This window comes from Anolis carolinensis, chromosome 3, assembly GCF_035594765.1.
Source record: "Anolis carolinensis isolate JA03-04 chromosome 3, rAnoCar3.1.pri, whole genome shotgun sequence".
Lineage (NCBI taxonomy): Eukaryota > Metazoa > Chordata > Lepidosauria > Squamata > Dactyloidae > Anolis > Anolis carolinensis.
Genome location: NC_085843.1, coordinates 54821352 through 54845384, shown reverse-complemented (window position 1 = coordinate 54845384; position 24033 = coordinate 54821352). Strand labels below are relative to the sequence as shown.

The 24033-nt window shown below is 41.8% G+C and overlaps 1 protein-coding gene across 2 annotated transcripts in view; it reads right to left on the bottom strand.

The window, feature by feature from the left end:
* The window catches only part of ptgfrn (prostaglandin F2 receptor inhibitor), a 120753-nt gene extending 97114 nt beyond the window's left edge, over positions 1–23639 (bottom strand). The window contains exon 1 of one of the 2 annotated variants that reach the window (XM_062974948.1): positions 23225–23639. In XM_062974948.1, the coding sequence (XP_062831018.1) occupies positions 23225–23279 (55 nt within the window). In that variant the 5' untranslated portion in view covers positions 23280–23639. The remainder of the gene's footprint in view (positions 1–23224) is intronic. The other variant, XM_062974947.1, reaches the window with a different exon arrangement.
* Positions 23640–24033: the final 394 nt, after the last annotated feature.

The following is a 24033-nucleotide window of genomic DNA, read 5'->3' as shown; positions in this document are numbered from 1 at the left end:
CATGATTCCTGTAGCATAGTAGCCCATCCTTAAGTGAGAAAGGGAAACGTAGTCCTTGGCGAATCTGTTCTTGAGCCCAGGCATCTGTCTACTGACTGGCTCTAATTTCTTGAGCGCAAAGGGGTTCTGGGTTAGAAGGAGTTGGTTCAATTGAAGTGGATTTGGTGTTTCCCACTGTGAGCGTGGCAAAGTTTTCGGGCTGCAGCAATCGAGATTCGGAGGTCTCTCTGCGTCCTGCAGCATACTCTGGTTTCCGTGATAGAGCATCTGCCTGCTTGGTCTGAGCCGGGGTTACATAATGGATCTGGAAGTCAAAACGTTCAAAGAATAAAGCCCAGCGCTGCTGCCTTTGATTTAGCTTTCATGCGGTCCTTAGGTGTTCCAAATTTCGATGATCAGTATGAACCTCAATGGGAAATTTGGCCCCTTCTAACCAATGTCTCCAATTTTCAAAGGCTGCCTTTATGGCCAAAAGTTCTTTCTCCCAAATAGTGTAATTTCTCTCTGGGGCTGTTAGTTGACGGGAGTAATAGGCACAAGGATGAAGATGTTCTCCCACTGGTTGCATGAGTATAGCCCCAATTGCCACATCAGAGGCGTCAGCCTGCACAACAAAAGGGGTTTTAGGATCAGGGTGCTGTAGAATTGGCTGGGTCGTGAATAACTTCTTTAGTTGCTGGAACCCTTTCTCTGCTTGCTCCGTCCAGCGGAAAGGCTGTTTCCCACGGATGCAGCTGGTGATTGGGTCAGACCAGCGGGCGAAGTCTGGGATGAATTTGCGGTAGTAGTTTGCGAACCCCAAGAAGCGTTGCACTTCCTTCTTGTTGGTTGGCACCCGCCATTCCAATACTGCTGAAACCTTTGCCGGGTCCATGGAGAGCCCTAGTGGCGAGACGCGGTATCCCAGGAAGTCTACCTCTTGTAGATCAAAGGCGCATTTTTCTAACTTGGCATATAGTCCATGATCCCGCAATCGTTGTAGCACCATTCTGACGTGTTGCTCGTGTTCCGATTGTGATCTAGAAAACACCAAAAAATCGTCCAAATATATGATCAAGAACCGATCTAGATAATCCTGGAAGATATCGTTGACAAAATGCTGGAACGTTGCGGGAGCTCCGGATAATCCGTAATTCATGACTAGGGACTCAAATAATCCGAATTTGGTCTGGAAGGTGGTTTTCCATTCGTCCCCTTCTCTGATGCGAACTAGATTGTAAGCCCCCCGGAGATCCAGCTTGGTGTAAACCTTGGCCCCTCGGAGCCGGTCTAATAGGTCTGAGATCAAAGGCAGGGGGTAGCGATTCCGCTTCGTGATATTGTTCAATGCTCTATAGTCCACAACCAAGCGTAGGTCCCCTGACTTCTTTTTCACAAACATCACTGGGGAAGCATCTGGGGATTGAGAGGGTCTGATGAACCCCTTGCGAAGGTTTGACTCTATAAACTCCCTGAGAGCTTCTTGCTCTGGTTCAGTCAGGGAGTAGAGGTGTCCTCGCGGAATCGGGGGCCCCTCCACCAAGTCAATGGCACAGTCGTAGGGTCTATGTGGGGGTAGTTTCTCGGCTTCCTTTTCATTGCAAACATCCCAAAAGTCCGAATATTTCTTGGGCAAGGTGATGATGGGCTCAGCGTCCGTGGCATGACAGACCTTGGCTACTAGACAATGGTTTTGGCAATATCTTGAGGCAAACTGTAGTTCTCTGTTGGACCAGGAGATGTTTGGGTCGTGGAGTGTCAGCCATGGAATTCCCAAAATCACAGGGAAGTGGGGAACCTCGGTAACGAAGAAGGAAATTTCTTCCATGTGTTCCCTTATCCACATCCTGGTGGGTTCAGTCCATTGGCTTACTGGACCTGTCTTTAGGGGACGGCCATCTATGGCCTGCACCACCCGGGCATTCTTGAAATCATGATATTGTAATCCCAGAGAGTCGGCATACTCTCTATCGATGAAGTTGTTTGTTGCCCCTGAGTCTATCATGGCATGGATCATGACGGGTCCTTTTTTCACTGACCACAGCGTGACCACCAGGAGAAATAGGACCCCGGTTTGCGGCTCTTGAGTGGGGTTTTTGACCGGGTTGGCGAGCCTCTCTACGCCCGGTCGCTGGCTTCCCCCGCCGGCTTTGCCCCAGCCGCCTCGGCCGTCTCCGTCTCCACGGAGGACGCCACCGCCAGGCGGGCGGCGGGCTTCCTTTTGGCTGGACATTCTCTGGCGAAGTGGCCCCCATTCCCGCAGTACCAACACAGATTCAAACGTTGGCGGCGGGCCTTTTCGGCAACATCTAGTCTGGGGCGCACATTGCCCAACTGCATCGGTTCCTCCTCGCTTCCCATGGGGTTTGGGGCTGGCGGTGGGGATCTCCATACTGGACGTGGTTGAACACTGGCAGAAGCGGGGGGTTTCACTCCGGCTCTTCCACTCTGGCCTCGGAGCCACTGTTTTTTGTTGGCTATTAGGGCTTCGGCTCGTAAACACTGGTTGATGAGTCTCTCAAGAGTCCCTGGAGGATCCACCTTAGAGATCCCTTCCGGCATCTCGAAGTTGAGGCCCTCGCGAAACTGTCCTCTAAGGGCTATATCGTTCCAGCCGGTGCTCTGAGCCAGCACCCGGAACTCGGCTATGTACCGGGACAACGGCCTGTCCCCTTGGAAGAGACGCCGGAGTTTATGGCCGGCTGCCTCCTCGTCGTCTTTGATCCCCCAGGTCTTTCTAAGGTGATTCAAGAAATTTTGCGCAGAGCTTAGGTGCGTGGAACCATCAAACAGCGCCGTCGCCCCATTGGCCGCAGGCCCATCTAGGAGGCTGTAGATCCACGCCACTTTGACATCTTCTTGAGGAAATTCAGCTTGGCGGGCTTCTAAGTACGCCTGGCATTGGCGACGGAAAACCTGAACCTTGGAGGCTTCTCCAGAAAACTTGGTTGGTAGCGCTAGGGCAGGGAGACGCACTCCGTGTTCCTACAAGCCCAGTATTTCTCCCTCCTGCGTTCGGAAAGTATCACGGATGCTATTGAATTCTTCTTGGGAAATGGTGTAGCTGGCCGGTTGAGCCTCCGCTCCAGTTCCTGTAGACATTCTGGCCTTAGGTTGTTTGGTGCTTAAGGTGGCGGAGTCAAACTGTCAGGATCCAGGCTGCAGAGCACCAATAACCTTACACAGAGACCAGAATCTATCTAATATCTTTATTAAAGAAATATATAAAGTCAATAAAAACAAGTGAAGAATATAGTTCAGAAGCAGACCTTTCAGATGAGGTCAAATATAGTCCAGAAATGTATTGTCCAATATAAGATATTAGAGTCCAAAGTTATAATCCACTTGACCGAAACACACACCTTGCCAAGCAATAGTGTGGGGAATGACAGGGTCTTTAAAGTCCAAGGTAGCTTGACAACAAGGCTGGAAAATAGACTTGATTCTTGGCTAGATCAAAGCTTGAAACGAGGCAAACATGAAACAAGAACTGAGTCCAGAGAAGTCCATGAAACAAGGCAAGGCTGAAAACTTGATCCGTGAAACAAGGCAAGGCTTGGAAAACAAGGAACAAGGAACTGGGGTACAAAGTCCACACACGATCTCTCTCCTCAAGCTGAACAATTGACTCCGCAAGGTTCCCCTGGCGGCAAAACCCCTATATAGGGTCTTGTTTTCCCGCCAACAGAACACTTTCCCTGGAGAACAAGAAGCGAAACCCAACTCTGTCCAGATGCATGACTCCTTAGAATTTCCCAAGGGAAGCAGACCTAATCAGCTAGTTGTTTGGCCGCGATTCTGAGACTCCGGCGATTTGCCTCCCTGACTCCTCTATCTCTATTATAATTGTCCTTTCGGGAAAATGGGGGAGAATTCTGCCCAAGGCTTGTTTGGTTAACTTCCTGAGGACAAACATCCTCCAGGTGGCGAGGCTCCGATTCAAGCTGAACCGGTGGAAATCCCATGTTTTCCTCCTCATCTGCCACAATAGCACTATGAACGGGACAACAAGGCCCATGAGACATCACATCTTCATAATTTATCTATCTCTATTGATACCAGATTGGACTGACTACAAAAAGTATGACCAGACTCTGAATTGGGCTAACCTTCTTTTGTATGGCCATATGGACATTCTCATAATCACCTAGCACCCTTCCTGGAGTTTGGAAGGTCCTGCCACTGTTTTCCTGAATATCATTTCCCCTTTCCCAGGAACTGATTCCTTAATCCCATCACTCTGGACAGCATGTTTATAAGGTCAATAATGGACACATGCACCACAGGCACCAGAGTCACCTGATGGGTCATTCACTGGACAATCACCAAAACAATAATTCTCAGGGACCTGATGGCCTGCTTTGTTAGTCGTGAGGTTGAGACACTGTAACCCATTCATAAAACTATATTCTACTTCGATTTCTTGATCATCCCACTCCCTGCCTGCCATTGGAGAGCCAAAATCTGCATTGGGAGCAAGGAAAGCTCTCTGATTGGCTGCTGGGTGGCGCAGCCCCTCCACGTGGAGGGAATCCTCCCAGCTGCTTGTGATGGCAGAGCTGACTCTGCCAATCAGTGCAAAGCTGGCCCCAGCTGGGCATGCACACAAAAAACAAAAGACTGAACTGTATAAATTGTGTGTTTTATCTATACAATGGCATGTTAGCTTCTTTTAGTGGCTTACTGCTGGCTTTATCCTTTCTGCCCTGATCAAATAAATTATCTCGGTGGCTTCTGCTTCAACTTGTGACATTTCTTTGATTGGGGAACATTGGGTTTTAGCTTTGGGTCTCACCAGGCACAGACTCTACAACCTAGTGCTGGATCTCATTATCTGCACATTGGGTTTTGATATCTGTGGTCTGGATCTCACTGTGAAATTTTTAAAGCACAGCCAACCATTCTAAACACATATCTAATTATTAAGCCCTTTGGGGAAAGCAGTTTATTCAAATAAAAGATGAACAAAACATAAGACAGCAAACAAGATGCTCATCCATCATATGAGCAAGTTTAGACAGGATCAAATTAAAGCTTGATTAATTAAAAATTAAAAGCAGATCTAAACTGCTGCTCTAAATTAAATTGTCTCCAGAAGATTCTGACCTTTCCATTTTCAGTATAATATTTATCAAAATAGAAACACAGCATAATTGCAAGACACTTTTGAACATGAACTACTTCTCTTGTTATTCCTCCAGTAACAGATCTCTGAGGCTCTATATAAATTTTATTCATCAGAGAACAGATGGGTGCTCTTTATGTTTTGTTTCAAGGTGAACCATGACACTTTCCACTAAGAGAACCTTAATATATTTACATGTCTGCTTATAACAGTTTTCTCATACAGAAAAAACTGCTGTAGTGTGAGTTAAATTGTATCAAAAGAAAAGAAACAGAAGCAAAATTGAATCAGAACAAAGCACATTAGAAAGCTAACAGAAGTCAGTGGGATTGCATATACAAAGAACACATGTTTCTTTCCTCACCTTCCTTTTGCTGTTGTTCATTTTGTCGCACAATAGTTATCTCAAGACAAACAGAAATACTTTTAAATTAAGAATAGGCAGCATTATGTCCTGCAGGCCCATCTCATACACTGACACTTCTTTCCTGGCCCATACAACCTTGTGCTTTGGTTACGTTTGCCAGGTGTGCTGCATCCCCACTGAGCTGTTATAGGATGCTCTGAAGTGCTATTATAAGGAAGGCTTGGAACATCCTCTTGAGAAAGAAGCTGTAATATTATAAATACAACCTTCATCCGGCTGAGACACTGACTTGGAAGTCGAAAAGACCCTAATTAAGCATAACAGCAAGTTCCCTGGTTCCTTTCTTCCATCATGCATTCAGGTACAAAAAGACAGAGCCCTGGTTCTATTTAAAAGATGTTTCTGAATTAATCCTGAGAATACAAGTGCCTTTAATGCCTCCAGTACCCACAATTTGGCTTCAAAAACCCATGCCATTTAAAAAAAATGCAAAGCTGCAAATTTGCAAGTGGTCTAGGAAGGCCAGATATACAATGCAGCTCCAACAGTAGCTTTTTCTCTTACGCAGTGGGGGACGGCTATGCAGAGACATACATTGTTTTCACATCAGAAAAAGCATAAAAGCTCCCATTTTCCTTAGCACTAAGGGGCTAACAAAACATTAGATGTAAATGTGTGTTAAAAGTCTTGATGCTGGGTTTTAAAAAGAAAAATAGTTTCTGAGAAAGTGGATGCTATGTTAAGTCTTTAACTGTCACGTGCTTGCTGAAAGTCACCCACCCACTTCCACACTTTAAAACCCATGGGGTAAAAAACTTGAATTTCAAATTTCATGGGGTCCAAATTGTATGAAGGGGTAATCTGATCTGGAGCATGAACACTACAGATAGCTCTCTTCACGAGCTTCACCCACAAAGCTGTAATAATTTCCATGTTGTTGTTTTTTTCAGCAAGAAATAGCAGAGTCATGTGGCATCTTAAAGAGTAATACATTTATTACTGAATGGGCACCTCTAGACTGCAAGCCATTTCAACCAAAATGGCAGGTGTAATATCCAAAATGGCAGGTATGCATGCACATAATTGAAGATGAAACAAGAGAGACATCAGGGATAAATTAAATGTAGGAAGTACACACAGTGACAATCATGTTATTAATACATTTCAACTTCCCAGAACACTAGATCACAAAAGTAAATGAAGTGGAGCAAAGAAACTCCATAAGCATAGCACACAGACAGATTACTGAGTGGCAATCCATTATGCACCTGTAATCTATCATCAGCTGTTTGAATCAGGATAACAGACTTGGCACATGACAATCAGCATCATTTAAGTTGAATATGCAAATATAACTCTGTACACCTGAGTAGACCTTTTCCGTGTGTTGCTGCAGAGTTAGATTGTAAGTAATTCTGGTTGTGACTAGTAGGAATTTAACATAAACATTCCATAGATGTTACAACTCTCATGTAGAATCATAGCTGATACGTGTTTTCTTAGTAATCTGGTGCCAGGATATTTGTAGAGTCTGAATCACAGAGTTGGAAAGATCCCACAAGGGCCATCCAGTCCAACCCCTTGACATTCAGAAATACACAATCAAAGCACTCCTGACAGATGGCCATTCAACCCTCTGCTTTAAAACCTCCAGAGATGGAGATTCTACCATCTCCAAGGCAACATAGTCCACTGCCAAACTACTCCTATCATCAAGAAGTTCTTCCTAGTATTTAGGTGGAATCTTTCCCCCCAAAATTTCAATCCATTGCTTGGTGTCCCAGTCTCCAGAGCAGCAGAAAACAAGCTTGCCTCCTCCTCAATGTGACATTCTTTCAAATATTAAACATGGTTATCATGTCCCTTCTCAGTCTTCTTTTCTGAAAGCTAAACATACCCAGATCCCTAAGATGCTCCTCATATGGCTTGGATTCTAAACCTTTGTTCATCTTGGTTGCTCTTATCTAGACACATTCCAGCTTGTCAATATCTTTACTATCATCATCAATACCTTCTACATTTAATTTCCCGCTAACCTCACTGGCTGTAATGATACCACCATGTTTTTACTTACTTAAAATCCTGGCTCATATTCCATTTGTTTAATCACATGGACTATATTCCAAAAAAAAAAACACATGAAATTATATAACTAGTCAGTTTTTTAAGGAAAAGAAAAAAAGAAATCATAACCAGAGCTGGCTAATCCTTTTACTGTTCAGTGCATTCGAAACTGCAAAATTGGCTTCGCAGCTTAATGCTAGCATCACACCTCCACTGCCTCTGTCAATTGTGACTCCCAAGAACAAGAAATCTCTTGTACAAAATCCACCAAAAGTGATAAAAGCCACTTGTTTAACACTTCTGCCAGCACTATCTAGGGAAGTGCTCTATTTAGTAAAGACAGATTGAGTTCAACTTGAAATTCAAACCATATCCAGGAAAAAGTAGGGTTTATCAAGAGCTCCACCTTTAATCCATGAAAGACCACTTCACTTCTCAAGCATAACATGAGTTTCTTTCAAAGTGTGCCATATAGGGAGCTGTATGTCTATGTGACACGTTCTTTATTTATAAAAACCATATTTTAACATATTGTCATCATATGGTTCACAAAAACAAAAGTTCTTTCTCTCTTGCTACATAACATTGACAGCTACATAAAAAAGGTAAAAACACAACATTTGCATGCAATACAAGCCAACAGTGGAGAATAAAACCAAAGTGACATGATTAATAGCACTAGTGGAGAAAATCCCTACAGAAATATCACATGATCTATAATCACAAAAACATATTAAGATTCAAAAGTCTAGGGAAATTTTAAATGCTATACTCATCAGTCACCAAAAATGAAATTAGTAAGCCCCGGGAATGCTTCTCTGGGGAAGGCATTTGATAACTGTGGTTTACAAGGCAGCTACACACCAAACATAACTTTGCAGCAACATCCACAGATATGCCTCCACAGATATTAGTTCAAGTAGGTTATGTGGAAGGAAGTGATAATTTCAGGTCATCTTCCCTAGCTTGGTACATTTGTATTTCTTACAAATGCTGGAGAATTTTACTACCCAGGAAGAGGCATCTGTAGAGGGTTGTCTGTTTCCTCCTATTCCCTCCACACACTTTTCTTGAAAGGAAAACAAAAAAAGCTTTTAGGTGTTTAGTGAATAAATGTGATCATTGGGGGAGATGTTGAATTTTGCATTCAATTTATACTGGCCTTGTGAGCACTGTAGAAGGTTATGTGACAGATTCAGCCCCTTTTATTGCTGCAAATATTCTAATAGCAAAGGAAGAAACCCTTCTCCCATTAAAGAGGGGAAGAAAGCAACAGACCTCCCTTATGTCCTTCACTAAATTATTTATAACGATGTACCAGAAAAACAATATCCTGGACACACATGGAACAACTGCACCAATAGGGCACTACTGATGCTCTCTTTTTCTGTACACATTTCTATAAGCTGTCACAGTCCTATCAGTAGGTGCTCTGCCAGCTGAAATCTCACTGAGCTTAGTGGGATTTATGCCAGCCACATGCTTTAGCATCAGCCAGTGGATAATAAATTCTTGAAGTATCCAAAATAGAAGATGTCTGCACTTGCCCCACAGGAGTTTGCATGATGTCTCTGCCATTGTAGAGGTCTGCCAACTGAGATATCATGAGCAAAAGTGGAGTGAGAGCAGACAACACTTGTCAACACTTGCTGCAATCATTAATTAAGTCAGATTTCTGGAATACCAGCTTCCTTTTTGTTAAACATAAATAAAAAGCATTACACTTTCTTTAAAACCACACGCAGAGAAAACTTTTAGTATTGGCTATGGGCTAAGGTTTACGTTCCAATTCAGAAATATGCTAGATTTTGACATTTAATATTGGAAGTTTAAAATGACCCTAAAATCTGAGTACTATACAGCATTTTTTTTTATTTTTCTTAAGAAATCTTTTTCAAGTACAGGCAGTCCTCAAGTTATGAACAAGATAGGTTCTGTAGGTTTGTTCTTAAGTTTAGCTTGTATGTAAGTTAGAACAGGTACATTTTAAGTGTTACTCCATATATGTGTGTGTGTGTATGTATGTGTGTGTGTGTGTGTGTATATATATATATACACACACACACACACACACATACATCATGCTTTGGATAGCATAGGGAAGAGTGAACACTCCTGTGGTGTTTGTTTTGCTGTCTGTGCCCCTGTTCAGAAGGTTTCGCCTTACTCTCTTGTCCCTGTGATAATTGGATTTTGAAAAATTTGGCTTGTTGTGGAAACACGGATTGGTGAGAAAGCTTCAGTGGAGACACCTTTCCCCGTGATAAATGTTTCAGAAGTGAATTTCTCTTTCTAGGGGTAGATTTCTCGCACTTTCTGTTGTCTCACCCCCATTCTTAACAATGAGTTGTTTGTAAGTCGGATGTTTGTAACTCAGGGACTGCCTGTACTGTGTTTTGAACTTCCTTTTTAGGTTTCTATTTAGACCCTAAATCTGCAAGCAAAGCTTTATCAGTAGATTCAGTTAAGTGCTTAAGAAATAAAAAAGTTTAGAAATTGTCAAAAGAAAAGTTGTAAGCCAACTACGTTTTAGTAAACAAATCGAACAACAATCTCAGAAAAAATAGCATGTCTAAACTGAGATATTGCAGCATCAAACAATAACATCAAATATTTCAAGATTTGGAAAATACTCAACATTAATAGTCAGATGAAAATTCTGAAGAGCATCTTTGTAGACAATAATTTCAGCTCTATGATGTGCAGAATAAGAGTAAAGGTAAAGGTTTCCTCTGATGTTAAGTCCAGTCATGTCCGACTCTGGGGGTTGGTGCTCATCTCCATTTCTAAGCCAAAGAGCCAGCGTTGTCTGTAGACACCTCCAAGGTCATGTGGCCAGCATGACTCCATGGAGCACCGTTACCTTCCCACCAGTGGTACCTATTGGTCTACTGACATTTGCATGTTTTTGAACTGCTAGGTTGGCAGAAGCTGGGGCTAACAGCGGGCTCTCATTCCACTCCCCGGATTCGAACCTGCAACCTTTTGGTCTGCAAGTTCAGCAGCTCAGCGCTTTAACACACTGTGCCACCAGGGGTCCTGATGTGTAGCATACTCAAGACAAAAATAGATTGTGGATCACTGACTAATCACTATATGATTTCCAACAAATATTCAAAGTTTTCAGGTTCCCAAAATGTTAGCAAAAGCCAGTAAAACAGCAACAAATAACCTTTTGCTAATAGCTGCTCTCATAGTCTGAGTGTTCTTCATCTGTAAATCAAAAGTAATGAATTACTAAGAAATTTTTGTTTGGCTATAGATGCTTTTGACCAAGTGTTTATCCACTTCTACCATCCAATTTTAGAATGCTGAATTAACACACACACACACACACACAGAGAGAGAGAGAGAGAGAGAGAGAGAGAGAGAGAGAACCATAATATGTAGATTTGTATATATATCCATGGATAATTGGACCGTTCATGAGGTATAGCCACCCAACATCTTATTCTATATCTCTGTTTATTAGACCTCAGAAAAGTAATAAAAACAGAACAGATCCTCCAAGCCTATCCATCTTAGAGTTTGCTTTTGTTATCCAGCCAACACTCATTTCAAGACTTCCTTTCACCCAGATGCAACAAGTTTACTTGTTCTTTCTCTCTCATGCACACAAACACATTTCTTTGTAACAAAGGAAACAACGCTGGTAGTGAAAAATAGTGTGAACTGAGACCAAAGCATAATAAAGACTGAGAAATGACTGGCCACATGGGACAATTAGCACTATATAGAAAAGTGACTTGAGTTGTTCGTTTGTGTTATTCCTATCCTAATGTCATTACTGAAAACAAAGGCTTTAGGTTTTTATACTAATGGCTAGACTGAAAAGCTAGACATTTTGGGATTTGGGTTATTTTCTACACTTTTCCATAAATGTGTTACACAATTTTGATGGAACTGCATAGAGGTGAAGTTTTAGATAATTGTCTTCTGGTTACCATAGAATGAAATAACCATATTTCAAAAATAACTTTTCAAAAAAATTCAAGCAACTTTTAAAAATACGTAGGCACATAATAGCTGTAAAAAAAAGCAATACAAGAAAGGTCAAAGCCCTGTGTTATCACTAAATACCCACAAGTCTGTATTAGAAAAACCAAACCAGTTGTTATACTTCAAAAGTAACACTGTAAGATCTAGAAGTTTGATATTCCATCTCTCTTACAATGAATAGGAATTATACCGGGCTACACATGTTTCCTGCCAAAAACGTACAACATACTAGGTTTTCTAGTTAAAATATCTACATCTGCAAAATTATTATTACAAATAATAAGCACAAAGAAATAAAGAGGCATTCTATAAATATGTACACTTCAGTGCCCACAATACTCTTCATAACATGGGTTTATTTTTGCACACTCAAAAAATGTGTGCACTGATGCATGCACACAAACTGGGCAGCTGTTTTATAATGCCATGTACCTTCAGTAATAGCAGCCTATGACTTACTATCAATTAGTTCACATAATGTGGTTCAAAATTAATACAGTAGAGTCTCACTTATCCAACATCAACAGGCTGGCAGAACGTTGGATAAGCAAATATGTTGGATAATAAGGAGGGATTAAGGAAAAGCCTATTAAACATCAAATTAGGTTATGATTTTACAAATTAAGCACTAAAACATCATGTTATACAACAAATTTGACAGAAAAAGTAGTTCAATATAAAATAATGTTATGTACTAATTACTGTATTTATTAATTTAGCACCAAAATAACACGATTTATTGAAAACATTGACTACAAAAATGCGTTGGATAATCCAGAATGTTGGATAAGTGAGACTCTACTGTACTACAAAACTTTGCATTCAATAATTCCTTCTTACTTTTTCCAGACACATATACAACTTCTGATGGGGAAAAGGTGCTTCAAAGAGGTAATTTTAAATACCTGTTAACTTGATAAGATAGTTGAAGAGTTCTTACTAAAGGTTATACCTCTTTTCCAAAGTATAAGTGCTCATAAACACATATATGCAAATATTGATTTTGCTTCACTCAACAGTATTTCTCAAAAGTACTGGAGTAGGGTGAAAGGAAATAATCTTTCACACTATTCCTTCAGCCAGAATTCCAAAGATCTTCATCTTAAAATTTAAAAAGTGTTCATTTTATTGCAAAGATTTCTGCCCTATCTTTCTACATCACATTTACTCCAGGTGGCTATGCAGAGAGAGATTGGCATAACTATAAATCGAGTATAGACAGCCAATTTTTCAATATGTACATAGGAGTCCCATTTGATTGTAATTCAGAGGGAACTTCAGCTCCTTTGGGATCAATTCACAACACAGCTTTGCTCTACATGAGCAGCATCAACCATCTTCAACAAGCACTCATGTAGGGAGTTTTAAAGTGAGTATGCACAGATATAGCCAACAGCAAGTCCACCTACTGAGATAATAGGAATTGCTGCAACCTACCTGTCAGCTCTCATATTACGCTTATGCTTACATGGAGATGGTCAGAAGTAGGGATTACTCACATGTAGAAGAAAAGGGTTTAATTGAGCTGGCCCTCAGGAGTCTAGTCCTCAAACCATGTACTTGACCTTTATATTGGTACCTGGACAAGTACTTGGGAGAATTATAGAAATCAGGGGAGAAGAACACAATATAGGAAGGTTCAGGAGATAACAGAAAGAATACAGGAAAAATAAATCCTCTCTTAAGGCACAAAATTGTCACTTCTTGTTTTTAGACTGTCTTGATGTTAAGATCTACCTGCAAGCTCATCAGGTCTGACAGGCAGGTGAAGGATAGAAATTTCCAGTCAATCAATCTATACCACTTCTCTGTTTTTCCTATTTTCTCAGGAAAAGCATGACTATGAGGACAACCTGTCCTCCCAAAAGTAGCCATACCGTTGTTTCCAAAACCAAGCACTTTCCCTCATCATTCTGAAATAAAGTGTTGCACAAGAAACACACATTTCTGGAATGTGACTATAGATGCAGAAGAGATAGCCCAACAGGAGATAAAAGAATAGTTAAAAAGTTTCCTCCTTTGTAACACAATGACAGAATGACAATTTTCTTCTTCCTGGGTAGAGAGAGGGGAACAAATTTGAAGGTATCTGTGAAGGAGGAGAAAGGCATAATGGCTTGAAGAAAGTCAGCCATGGTTCAGGGAGACTGTAAAGGGGTGCTGCAGGGGAACAGAATGTATTGAAAGGCAGTGGTTTGCCTCTCAGATTCAGACAAGTTTAGAACTGGAACTGACAGGATTTGAAGTTGAAACTGGCAGGGCTTTGAGTTGTTAGAAATTGGAGCTGAAGTTGAGAGAGATTTAGATTTGAGAAAGAATGGAGAACTGTCCATGGTTTGGGAAAGCTTTAAAAAAAAGATTGTTAGAAGTTGTTATATTTTTCTACTGTGTTTAATCAACTATCTCTATCAGACCTGAATTGGAGTCAGGCCAGATATCAAAACTAAAGAACTCCCACAACAGATCAGCCTCAAGTCCACATTTAAGGGGTCAACTTGACTGAGGCCCAGTAACCCACTCCAGAAAGGGGATTATTGGGGGTAACAAGGGCAACCTGAGTAGCAGGATTCCTGGGGGTTGGTATTTGGGACTAGATTGGGTAACGGGATCTGTCACTAAAGTAGCAGTACAACTTAATTTGTTGTTATTGTGTGCTTTCAAAAACATAAAGTAAAGGTTTCCCCTGACGTTAAGTCCAGTCGTGTCCAACTCTGGGGGTTGGTGCTCATCTCAATTTCTAAGCCTAAGAGCCAGCGTTGTCCATAGACTCCTCCAAGGTCGTGTGGCTGGCATGACTGCATGGAGTGCCATTACCTTCCCGCTGGAACGGTACCTATTGATCTACTCACATTTGCATGTTTCTGAACTGCTAGGTTGGCAGGAGCTGGGGCTAACAGCGAGTGCTCATTCCGCTCCTGGGATTTGAACCTGGGACCTTTTTGTCCGCATGTTCAGCAGTTCAGTGCTTTAACACACTGTGCCACCAGAGGCCCCTTCAAAAACATACTAAGGTCTTTAAATATGACTTTGGCAGATTTAAGGTTTATAGGAAAGGAGATCACTGTGGAGGTTTCCAACCCCTATCTTACCACACTACTACCAACTGTGGACATTCAAGACATCCTCCTGCCCTCCTTGCGTGGCAGCGGTTGTGGGAACTATCATGATTCCTATGATGATTGAGATAACATCTGTCCACAGATCCCTTTTTGATCAATGCTGCCACCACAAGCATCTTGTCTGAATCCAGCCTTTCATACAGAAAATGTTCTCAAAGGCCAAAAAGTGCATCAAAACAAAAAAAAAACAATTGTTTATTTACAAAAGTTAAATGTAACAAAGCAGAATATTTATTACTTTTAAACCACTACACGCAGACACACACACACCTTTACAGCTAATGCAAATATTTAAATAACCGTCATTTATTCCTAAAGATGTCTGATTCTTTGTCAGAAATAAACTCTTCCACACAGATCAACCACATCAACACACAAAACCCAACTAACTCCCGACCGTCTCCTATACAAATCTCCTCAAATACTCTGTCATGCACTACTCATTCCCATCAATTTCTTATTTTATAGTCTATTATACAACTAAAGGATTAAACAATGTTTATGAACCCACATCTATGACATTAGATTCACAACTGAACACACTGCAAACCCCAGCCTACCTTGCCTATATTGGTCATTTGTTGCATTTCAACTCATACGTTCTTGATAGCATTCCCTGCTCAAACAAACAGCTCTCAATTATTTCCTCATTCTCAGGTACAAAGAACTAGCACAATCTTTTAAGATTCCCTTTCACAATAACTTTTTCATTTAATTTTTAAAAGACTCTGTCCTACAGACCAAATCAAAGCTACAATGACTTGCAGACTTTGCTTGCCTGATACAAATGAAGTATACCACCACCTTATATCAGACAAAGTGCTGCCCATGACTTGCATGTATCCCCCAGGAACATTTTTGTGCTTCTCAGAGCCACACAGTTATTTTTTTCAAAGAAAAATTGTGTCCCCAAATATCCTATAAGAACATGCCACCCTGTTTCAAGAGCAAAAAGTTTGCAAAAAAATTCTCCATGCTCCCAGACAATTTACAGAAGCCAAAAATAATGTGAGGTTGCAACCTTCCAACCATTTCAGAAAGCCAATACAGAATCCCATATGCTGTCAAAATGTCTACATGTATATGCACTATGTTGTGTCATAAGTCCATGTAAGATTTTCACATTTATGGGTTATTTCAAAATCCATAATTTTGGCCCAAAAATCCTGCCCCCAACTTAAACAGGACATTGCATTATACACAAGTATATGCTGTTTTTAATGGAACATGGGAAAATACACCTCCTACCTTTTAAAATACTTAATCCTTTTAGTTATATAGTCCCTTTACAGATGAAAGTTTTAAATGGTAGCATCTATAGAAGCCTAGGTGGATAAAGAAGATGTTTTTGGAAGAGAGGAGCAGCACATATAACAAAAGTGGCACTTATAACAAAAGGGGAAGATGACCAAAGATGGGCACAAACGAGAAGCAAATATCAGCAGAGCGAGATTAAGGAGGGGCAAAGTTCAAAATGAACTCAGGCTTGCAAAAAAAGATTTTAAATAAGAAATGGAGGGTGGCTATGATCAGCGAAAGAACGAGGAAGCAGTAGGCCTATCTCCTTTAATCTTCTTCCAAAAAAGAAAATGGCATTCAACTAGCTGAAAATAAAGAAAACAATGCAGTGTAGAGGGTGTAGCCTGAAATTAAATGCATCAAATCTTAACATTCTCTTCTCCAGGTTAAACATACTCAGCTCCCTAAGCATGCTCATAGAGCATGGTTTCCAGACCTTTATTTATTTATTTCCACTATTTATATCCTGCCCTTCTCACCCATTAGATGCCTATATAAAATCAATCAGCAATACATAAAATCAATTAAAAACAATTAAATACAATATAAAATTACAGTATATAAATTTTAAAAATATATATGCTCAGATCCGTTCATCCAAAAACCTTGTGCCTTTACAATGGTGATTGCCCTCCTCTGGACTTGTTTCAGCTAATCAATATCCTTCTTGAATTGTGGTACCCAGAACTCAACACAGTATTCCAAGTAAGGACTGACCAAAGCAGAATAGAATGGACTATTATTCCCCTCGATCTCTAGACACTATACTATTAATGCAGCCTAGTATCACATTTTTAGCTGCCATATCACACTGTTGATTCATGTTCTGCTTATGGCCACCTAAGATTCCTGGATCCCTTTCACACACACTGCATTCCATTTTTCTCCCTTAATTTTGTTGTTGTTGTTACGTTTGGGCCCAGCACTGTAATCTGCTAAGACCACATCTGAATTTGGATCCTGCATTTGTGGTATTAGCTACTCCTCCTAATGTGGTGTCATCTGCAAATTTGATAAGCATGCCCTCTATTCCATCATCCAAGTAATTGATAAAGATGTTGAACAGCACTGACCTTGTGCACCCACTAGTAATTTCACACCAGGATGAAGAGGAGCCATTGATAGACTTGGGTTCAGTCGGTCAACTAATTACAAATGCACCTCACAGTAGCATTGTTTAATCCACATTTTACTTCTGTGTTTTCAATATTATGGGGAGTTGTATCAAAGGCCTTACTGAATCAAGAATTGCTATATCCACAGTATTGCCTTTATATACCAAGCATTTAAAAGTAGCTCCCAGGATTCCATGGCACTAAGCCATGGCAGTTACAGTGGTTTTAAACTGATGAATTCTACATTGCAGATGCACCCTAGGCCTTGGAAGGGCAGCTATGAATGAACTATAGACAAGATCCCAAAGTGTAAATATATATAATGAATATTATGTCAAATGACAAGAGTAGAAAATATGTTTTTCTTTATACACTAAAGAAGAAAAAAGGATATCCCTTTCCTGGCAACTACAGAACAGGTAACCCAATACTTGTTTATTCCATTACATCAGTAACCAGGATTGCCCTCATATTCTTGCTCGGCAAATCTATTTCTCTTATTGATCTGGCAAATAGCATACCTAATGGGCAAAGTCCTTTATGTTCTCTCTTGTTTAGTCTTTACTATAATTGCATTGTAAAGAACACTGTTTCATGAGGTTTGTGATTATGAGCAGACAAGCAACTAATTACTGGAAGCCTTTAACTGCGGGGTTTGAATTAAACCTTGATTCAAATTACTAACTGTTTACAGCATCAAAGAAATCAAACAGCTGGAAATGCAAGCCATGGCAAACAACAATGGACATGAATGAAGCTCTCTGAAAGATTCCTAATGCTAGTCAGAAGCTGGAGATTAGACAGAAAAGGCAATGGAAGGCCCTCTGAAGCATGGAAGACAAATATTGATTACCCGGGGATTTTGCAGGTTGATTGGGAATGTTCTTACAGAGATATAAAATGAGTCACCTGCTCCCCTCAAGCTTTTTCCCATTGAAAGAAAGAAGCAGGTTTTTTAATTAAACTGAGCTACTTATGTCAATTAGAACAGGAAGATTTGACATTTGCTTGGGCTACAGATTAAATGCACACAACCTGAACCACCACAGCAACTTGCAAGATGGTTTTCCTTACATGTTTACATACCTTATTCATGTTGTAGGTATTTAACTGAGCCACTGACATGCTATTTAAAGAAGTAGTAATGAGACAAACATATTACTGAATGTTCATGTTATAAGTGTTTAACATCACATGCTCAACAGAACAGTTTGGAAAAGTTTGCTTTAACTTCCAGCATCTGCTAGACTGCATAGTTCCTGATGGTGGAAAACTGAAGTATCTGGGAAAAGACTGTAGACAAACTTTTTTCCACCTTTTCCTCTAGACTTAATGAGAAACAAATGACATTTCATAAGAAATTTGATACTAACTTCTTTATATGTGTGTGGGTTTGTTGGGGATTCTGCAAACTGTTGTCCAAAAACAACTAATCCAAGGTCTTCCACACAGCAGACTAAGTTAATAGGCTAAACTCTTCCTGGCCTCAGTTGCTTTAATGGGAAATCAGTTATAAGACACACTATTCTGAAATTAGCCAATCAAACACCTCTTTATATACTTACCTGACTGGGTAAATCTATAACTAGAGAATAGCTTTTGATGTAGCAGGCGTGACCTTTGATTCCCAAGTCACATGACAAAGTGCCCTAAACATCTCTACACAATATAAATCAGCAACCCATGTCCTGAAAGTCAAGGAGTGTTTTTCCTCCCCCTAGGCACAAATCCTAACCAACTGTACAGAACTCTACTTGACACAGTCAAGGCTGTAACCCTGTAACGCACACATAAGGGACCATGTTTTAGACTCACTGTACTGAAATGCAAGAACAAGAGAAAATGTATTCATTTATTTCCTCTTCCTGATCCTTTCTTTTTCCACATGCAGGAAAATATTGACATAAGGAAACTTTTAAACAAGAGCTTCTCCTGTAAGTATTATGGGAAGGGTCACTGAAAGCCTGTACCTGAACTGGATTTTAAGGCTCAAATTGTGTCATGCCACTAACAGTGTCTCCACTAGGATTTGTCCAAACTGTGTAAATGTCAAAGGGGTGTGCTAGTTTTTAGGAAAATGGGGGCATTCAGGTGAAAACAACTGAACTATTTGTGCCTGCTAGTTACCTAACCACTCAACATCCGCCCACTTAATGATTCTCGATCTCTGTTCATGTCCCGTATTCAAAGCCACCTGAATCAATTGAGGGAACAGGTTTCAGGAAAGTAGAGTTAGCATGTACAAACACACAATTTATTTACTTCTTAATCCTGTCAGAAACAAACTGAAGGTACAGTTATAATGTATTTTTAAAAATGAACAAAGGTAAAATTGGCATTATAATAAATGTCCTTTGACCAGAAGCTGGCCACTTGGAGTGCCTCTGGTGTCGCTGTGAGAAGGTCCACCATTGTGCATGTGGCAGGGTTCAGACTGCATTGTAGTAAGTGGTCTGTGGTTTGCTACAAACAAACTCATCCATATGAATCCTTTGGTTTATAAATTAAAGACTCGTCTGCCCAATATGCTCATATATGGGGCAAATCTATGGGTGTGAGCACATCTTGCTGAAGGAAAGGCCATGCTTGTTGAAGGAAAGATTACATTGGTGAATAGGGAATTAGTTCAATTACACAAAAATATGACCTAGCCAGCTAATATTCACCCCAATACCTTGTGTATGAAAACACCTACTACTTAAGAATTGATAAAGATCAAAGTACTCCAGAATTGGTTTTAGAGCACTATGAAAACACAGGGTGTTTCAAAAAGGTGCACCCAATTTGAAATCTCTATCTCTCTGCAACCACAAAACTTACCCAGGAATGAAACCTTTACCACTTGAAGGGATAGGCCACAAACAGACCCAGGCTTCAGTCATTCATAAGGTAGCAACCCTACAATATAAGGCCAAATGAGATATTCTCCATTTGAAAGGTTATTTTTTTAGATTTGTTTGTAGCTCAAAACAGTTGGTAAAGCTGGTAACTTGAAAATTCATTAAACTGTTTGTAACTTTTTGTGTAATTGCAACATGTTGCCACATCATTTTGAAACACCCTGTATATTGGAGTGATAGTCTTTCTATTATATGCCCCAAAACATGAATTCTCATTATCCTTCCCTTAAGACAACAGCATTATTGCACATTATGTTGTGTTTGGAAGCTGAAATCTCTTCTAGAATCTAGCTATATTTCATGATTGATATCATACAGCGTAATTACAGGAGTTCTGGAATGCCATATGTTATGAGGCACTAGTAATGACTGCTCAAAATCCTTCCTGCATATTACATTTCCCTAGTTTTCACTCTCTTGCACATTCATCTTATTTTAAGTTGCAAAAGTTCTCCTAGAGCTGCAGGCCAGAATGCAAGTATGGCGCACACCTCTTCTTGTCTAATCCAGAATCCACACCAGAGCAGCTGTTCCAACAGAGTTGACAAACTTCAACAGTGATAAAAGCGCCATTCATTAATTAACAAGAGAACACAAAGTAAGAGAGCTAAAATTAGTGCCACATCACCTCCGCCTGCCGGAATGCCACCAAGATACATACAAAGCTAAAAATCAGCTGGCATTTTTTAAAAATGCTACATTGGTGGATTCTAGAAGAAGCTTATGTTCCCATTAATCTAGACATCACAGAAAGAACGATGAAGTGAAAACAACTTCTGGAGACAATGACAGAGCAGCTTCCCAGAGCAAAGGATAAAATAAAACGCACTGGCAGAAACCAGGGGAGGCTTTAGTCAAAGCACTGAGCATGAACAATGAAAGGAGACGCTTTTCCAAAGCATTACAGCACTCACACTTTAGGCTGCAAAGTTCGCAATCATTAAATAGCTTCACACCTCAACCAGGGAGAGAGCTATCAAAGGCAGCATTCTGACAAGAAGTCAGGCTAAGGATTCCTGATCCAGTGCTGCCAAGTGAGCTGGAAAGACAGATCTTGTGTGGTTCCAAGACTGAAAAAAACCAACACAGCTTCACTTCCTCTTCAATGGCAAGGAGATAAGCTGGACGCCACCCTCAACGTGAGGTTAAAGGGAAGCTGGACGCCACCCTCAACATGAGGTTAAAAGGTGTCAATTTATCTCATAGTACAGGACAACAACCTCTATTTAGAAACACATGCAAGATATGTTGTTGAAGGCTTTCATGGCCGGAATCACTGGGTTGCTGTGGTTTTTTGGGCTGTATGGCCATGTTTCAGAAGCATTCTCTCCTGATGTTTCACCCACACCTATGGCAGGCATCCTCAGATGTTATCGAGGCCAGTTGGAAACTAGGCAAGTGGGGTTTATGTATCTGTGGAAGGTCCGGGGTGGGAGAAATAACTCTTTGTCTGTTAGAGGCAAGTGTGAATGGTGAAACTGCCCAGCTTGATTAGCATTAAATGGCCTTCTGGTTTCAAAGTCTGGTTGCTTCCTGTCTGGGGGAATCCTTTGTTGGGAGGTGTTAGCTGGCCCTTATTGTTTCCTGTCTGGAATTCCCAGGTTTTCAGAATATTGTTCTTTATTTACTGTCCAGATTTTAGAGATTTTTAAGATAGGTAGCCAATATGCTGTATTATTTGAAAAACACAGAAATGCTGGACCACTCTAACAACCACCATGCCAGACTACACAGAGAAGCCATTTAAATCCACAAGCACATGGACAATTTCAACAGAAAGGAGGAAACAATGAAAACGAACAAAATCTGACTACCAGTATTAAAAAAAACTCTAAAATCAGGACAGTAAATAAAGAACAACACCCAGAATATAGGGGAAATCCAGACAAGAAACAATCAGAGCCAGTTAACACATCCCAACAAAGGATTTTCACAGGCAGGAAGCAACCAGGGTTTGAAGCAGCAAGGCTAATCAAGGTAGCCAATAGCAACATTCTCACTTGCCTCAAACAGACAAGAGTTCTTTCTCCCACCCTGGACTTTCCACAGATACATAAACTCCACTGCCTAGTTTCCAACAGACCTCACAACCCCTGAGGATTCCTGCCATAGATGTGAGTGAAATGTCAGGAGAGAATGTGGTGTGGAGTGTGGTGGAGGCTCCTTCTTTGGAGGCTTTTAAGCAGAGGCTGGATGGCCATCTGTCTGGGGTGCTTTGAATGTGATTTCCTGCTTCTTGGCAGTGGATTGGACTGGATGGCCCATGAGGCCTCTTCCAACTCTAAGATTCTATTAATGCTTCTGGAACATAACCATACAGTCCGGAAAACCCACAGCAACCCAGTGATTCCGGCATGAAAGCCTTTGACAACACATGCAAGATACCTGGGACTAAAGGTGTGTGTGGGGAATCTCCCCTAACCCTTGACAGAGGATGGATTTACACTGTAAAATTAATGCAGGTTGAAATCAAAACACTCCGACCCTGAATGGTAGCATTCTTCGCTTTTGGAAATAGGGCAGCGTGCATTAAAAAAGGCATAAAGTGAAGAACTTGGACAGAGTCCCCTTAGTCCCTATGAGTGTGTGTTATTTCAGGGTGCATCTACATCAAAAATGGGCCAACTTGGGCCCTCCAGGTGTTTTGGGCTTCAACTCCCACCATTCCTAACAGCCTCAGGCTGAGGGGGCAAAGGAAAGGGCCTGAGGCTGTTAGGAATGGTGGGAGTTGAAGCCCAAAACACCTGGAGGACCCAAGTTGGCCCAGACCTGATCTACATTGTAGAATGAATGCAGTTTGACACCACTTTAGAGTAGTGAATGCTATGGAGTCATGGGGGTTGTGGTTTCCCAAGATCTTTAAGAGCGCTGGTGCCTTACCAAACTAGGGAGCGTTCAGTGATGTCAAAGTGCATTCCCTTCTACAATGTGGAGATGCAGCCTTGAATGGCCAGAAGCAAGCCTGAGAAAAGAGCCCCAAGTAACTCCTCCTGTCCTTCGAAGCACTTAAGTTGGGAACGGATTGGGGAAAGAGGCTTCGGGAAAGGGGGGTGAGCGATATATATATATATATATGAGCGAGGCTTCCCGAGGAGAACGTGGCTCGCCAGTAAGAAAGCAAGAAAAGCCGCTCTTCACAACTCCGCGGGTTTCTCCTTCGCCTCGGTGTCCAAAGTGGGGTCAGAGCGCAAAGCCCTGAAATGGCGCCAAGCCCTAAAAAAACACCCACCCACAGACGTCTCCAGGCAAAGACTCACCGAAGAGTAAGAGGAAGAGCAGCAGAAGGGGCGCGCTCTCCCCTCGGAGCCCCATCCCGCCGACGAAGACGCCTCCAGACTGAGCGACGGGGGGAAGCTGCTGAGACGGAGGGTCGGCTGGGCAGCGGCGCTGCCTGGCTCCGAGCGAAGGCTCCCACTAAGGTTCCCAGCGAAGGCGGGGCCGCCACGCCAAACCCAGCGCCAGGAAGACGAGCAAAGCCTGCCTCCCTCCTGCCTGCTGCCTGGTCCTGGGCGCCGGGAGGAGGGGAGAGGTGGAGGAGACGCCCCCTCCTCAACAGGCAGCCAACCACCGAGGCCAACTTCCCCTTTGCCCCGCCCTTGGCCCCCTCCCGCAGGTGCCCAGGGAGGGCGGGACGGAGGGGAAGACTCGCAAGGAGGGCAACTCAAGCCTGGGAGGGAAAGGGAGACCTCCTCCCCTCAGTCCTCGCTCTCTCTCTCTCCTTCTCCCCTTCCCCGCCCCCGTCAGTCATAAAGGACCGTTCTGTCGGGCGGGGAAGGAAAGCGCGGGAAGCGGAGTCCCGCTCGCCCTGAAAAGGCGCGTGCCTCTCCTCCCGTGTTCGCGCGCCTCAGGCGCCCGAGGTTTCTAAGCGGGGCGTCCACACTGCAAAATCCATACAATGTGTTGTCCAACCCCAGTTCGGTTATCAGCCGGCAGGCCAACGCCTTAAACTCCCTCCCTAGGGAAATTAGGTTGGCTCCCTCTCTATCCTTAAAGAAACAACTTAAGACTTGGATGTTTAGACTTGGCCTTTGGTGAGACAGTCACTGGATGACTGACCAGCCTCAGT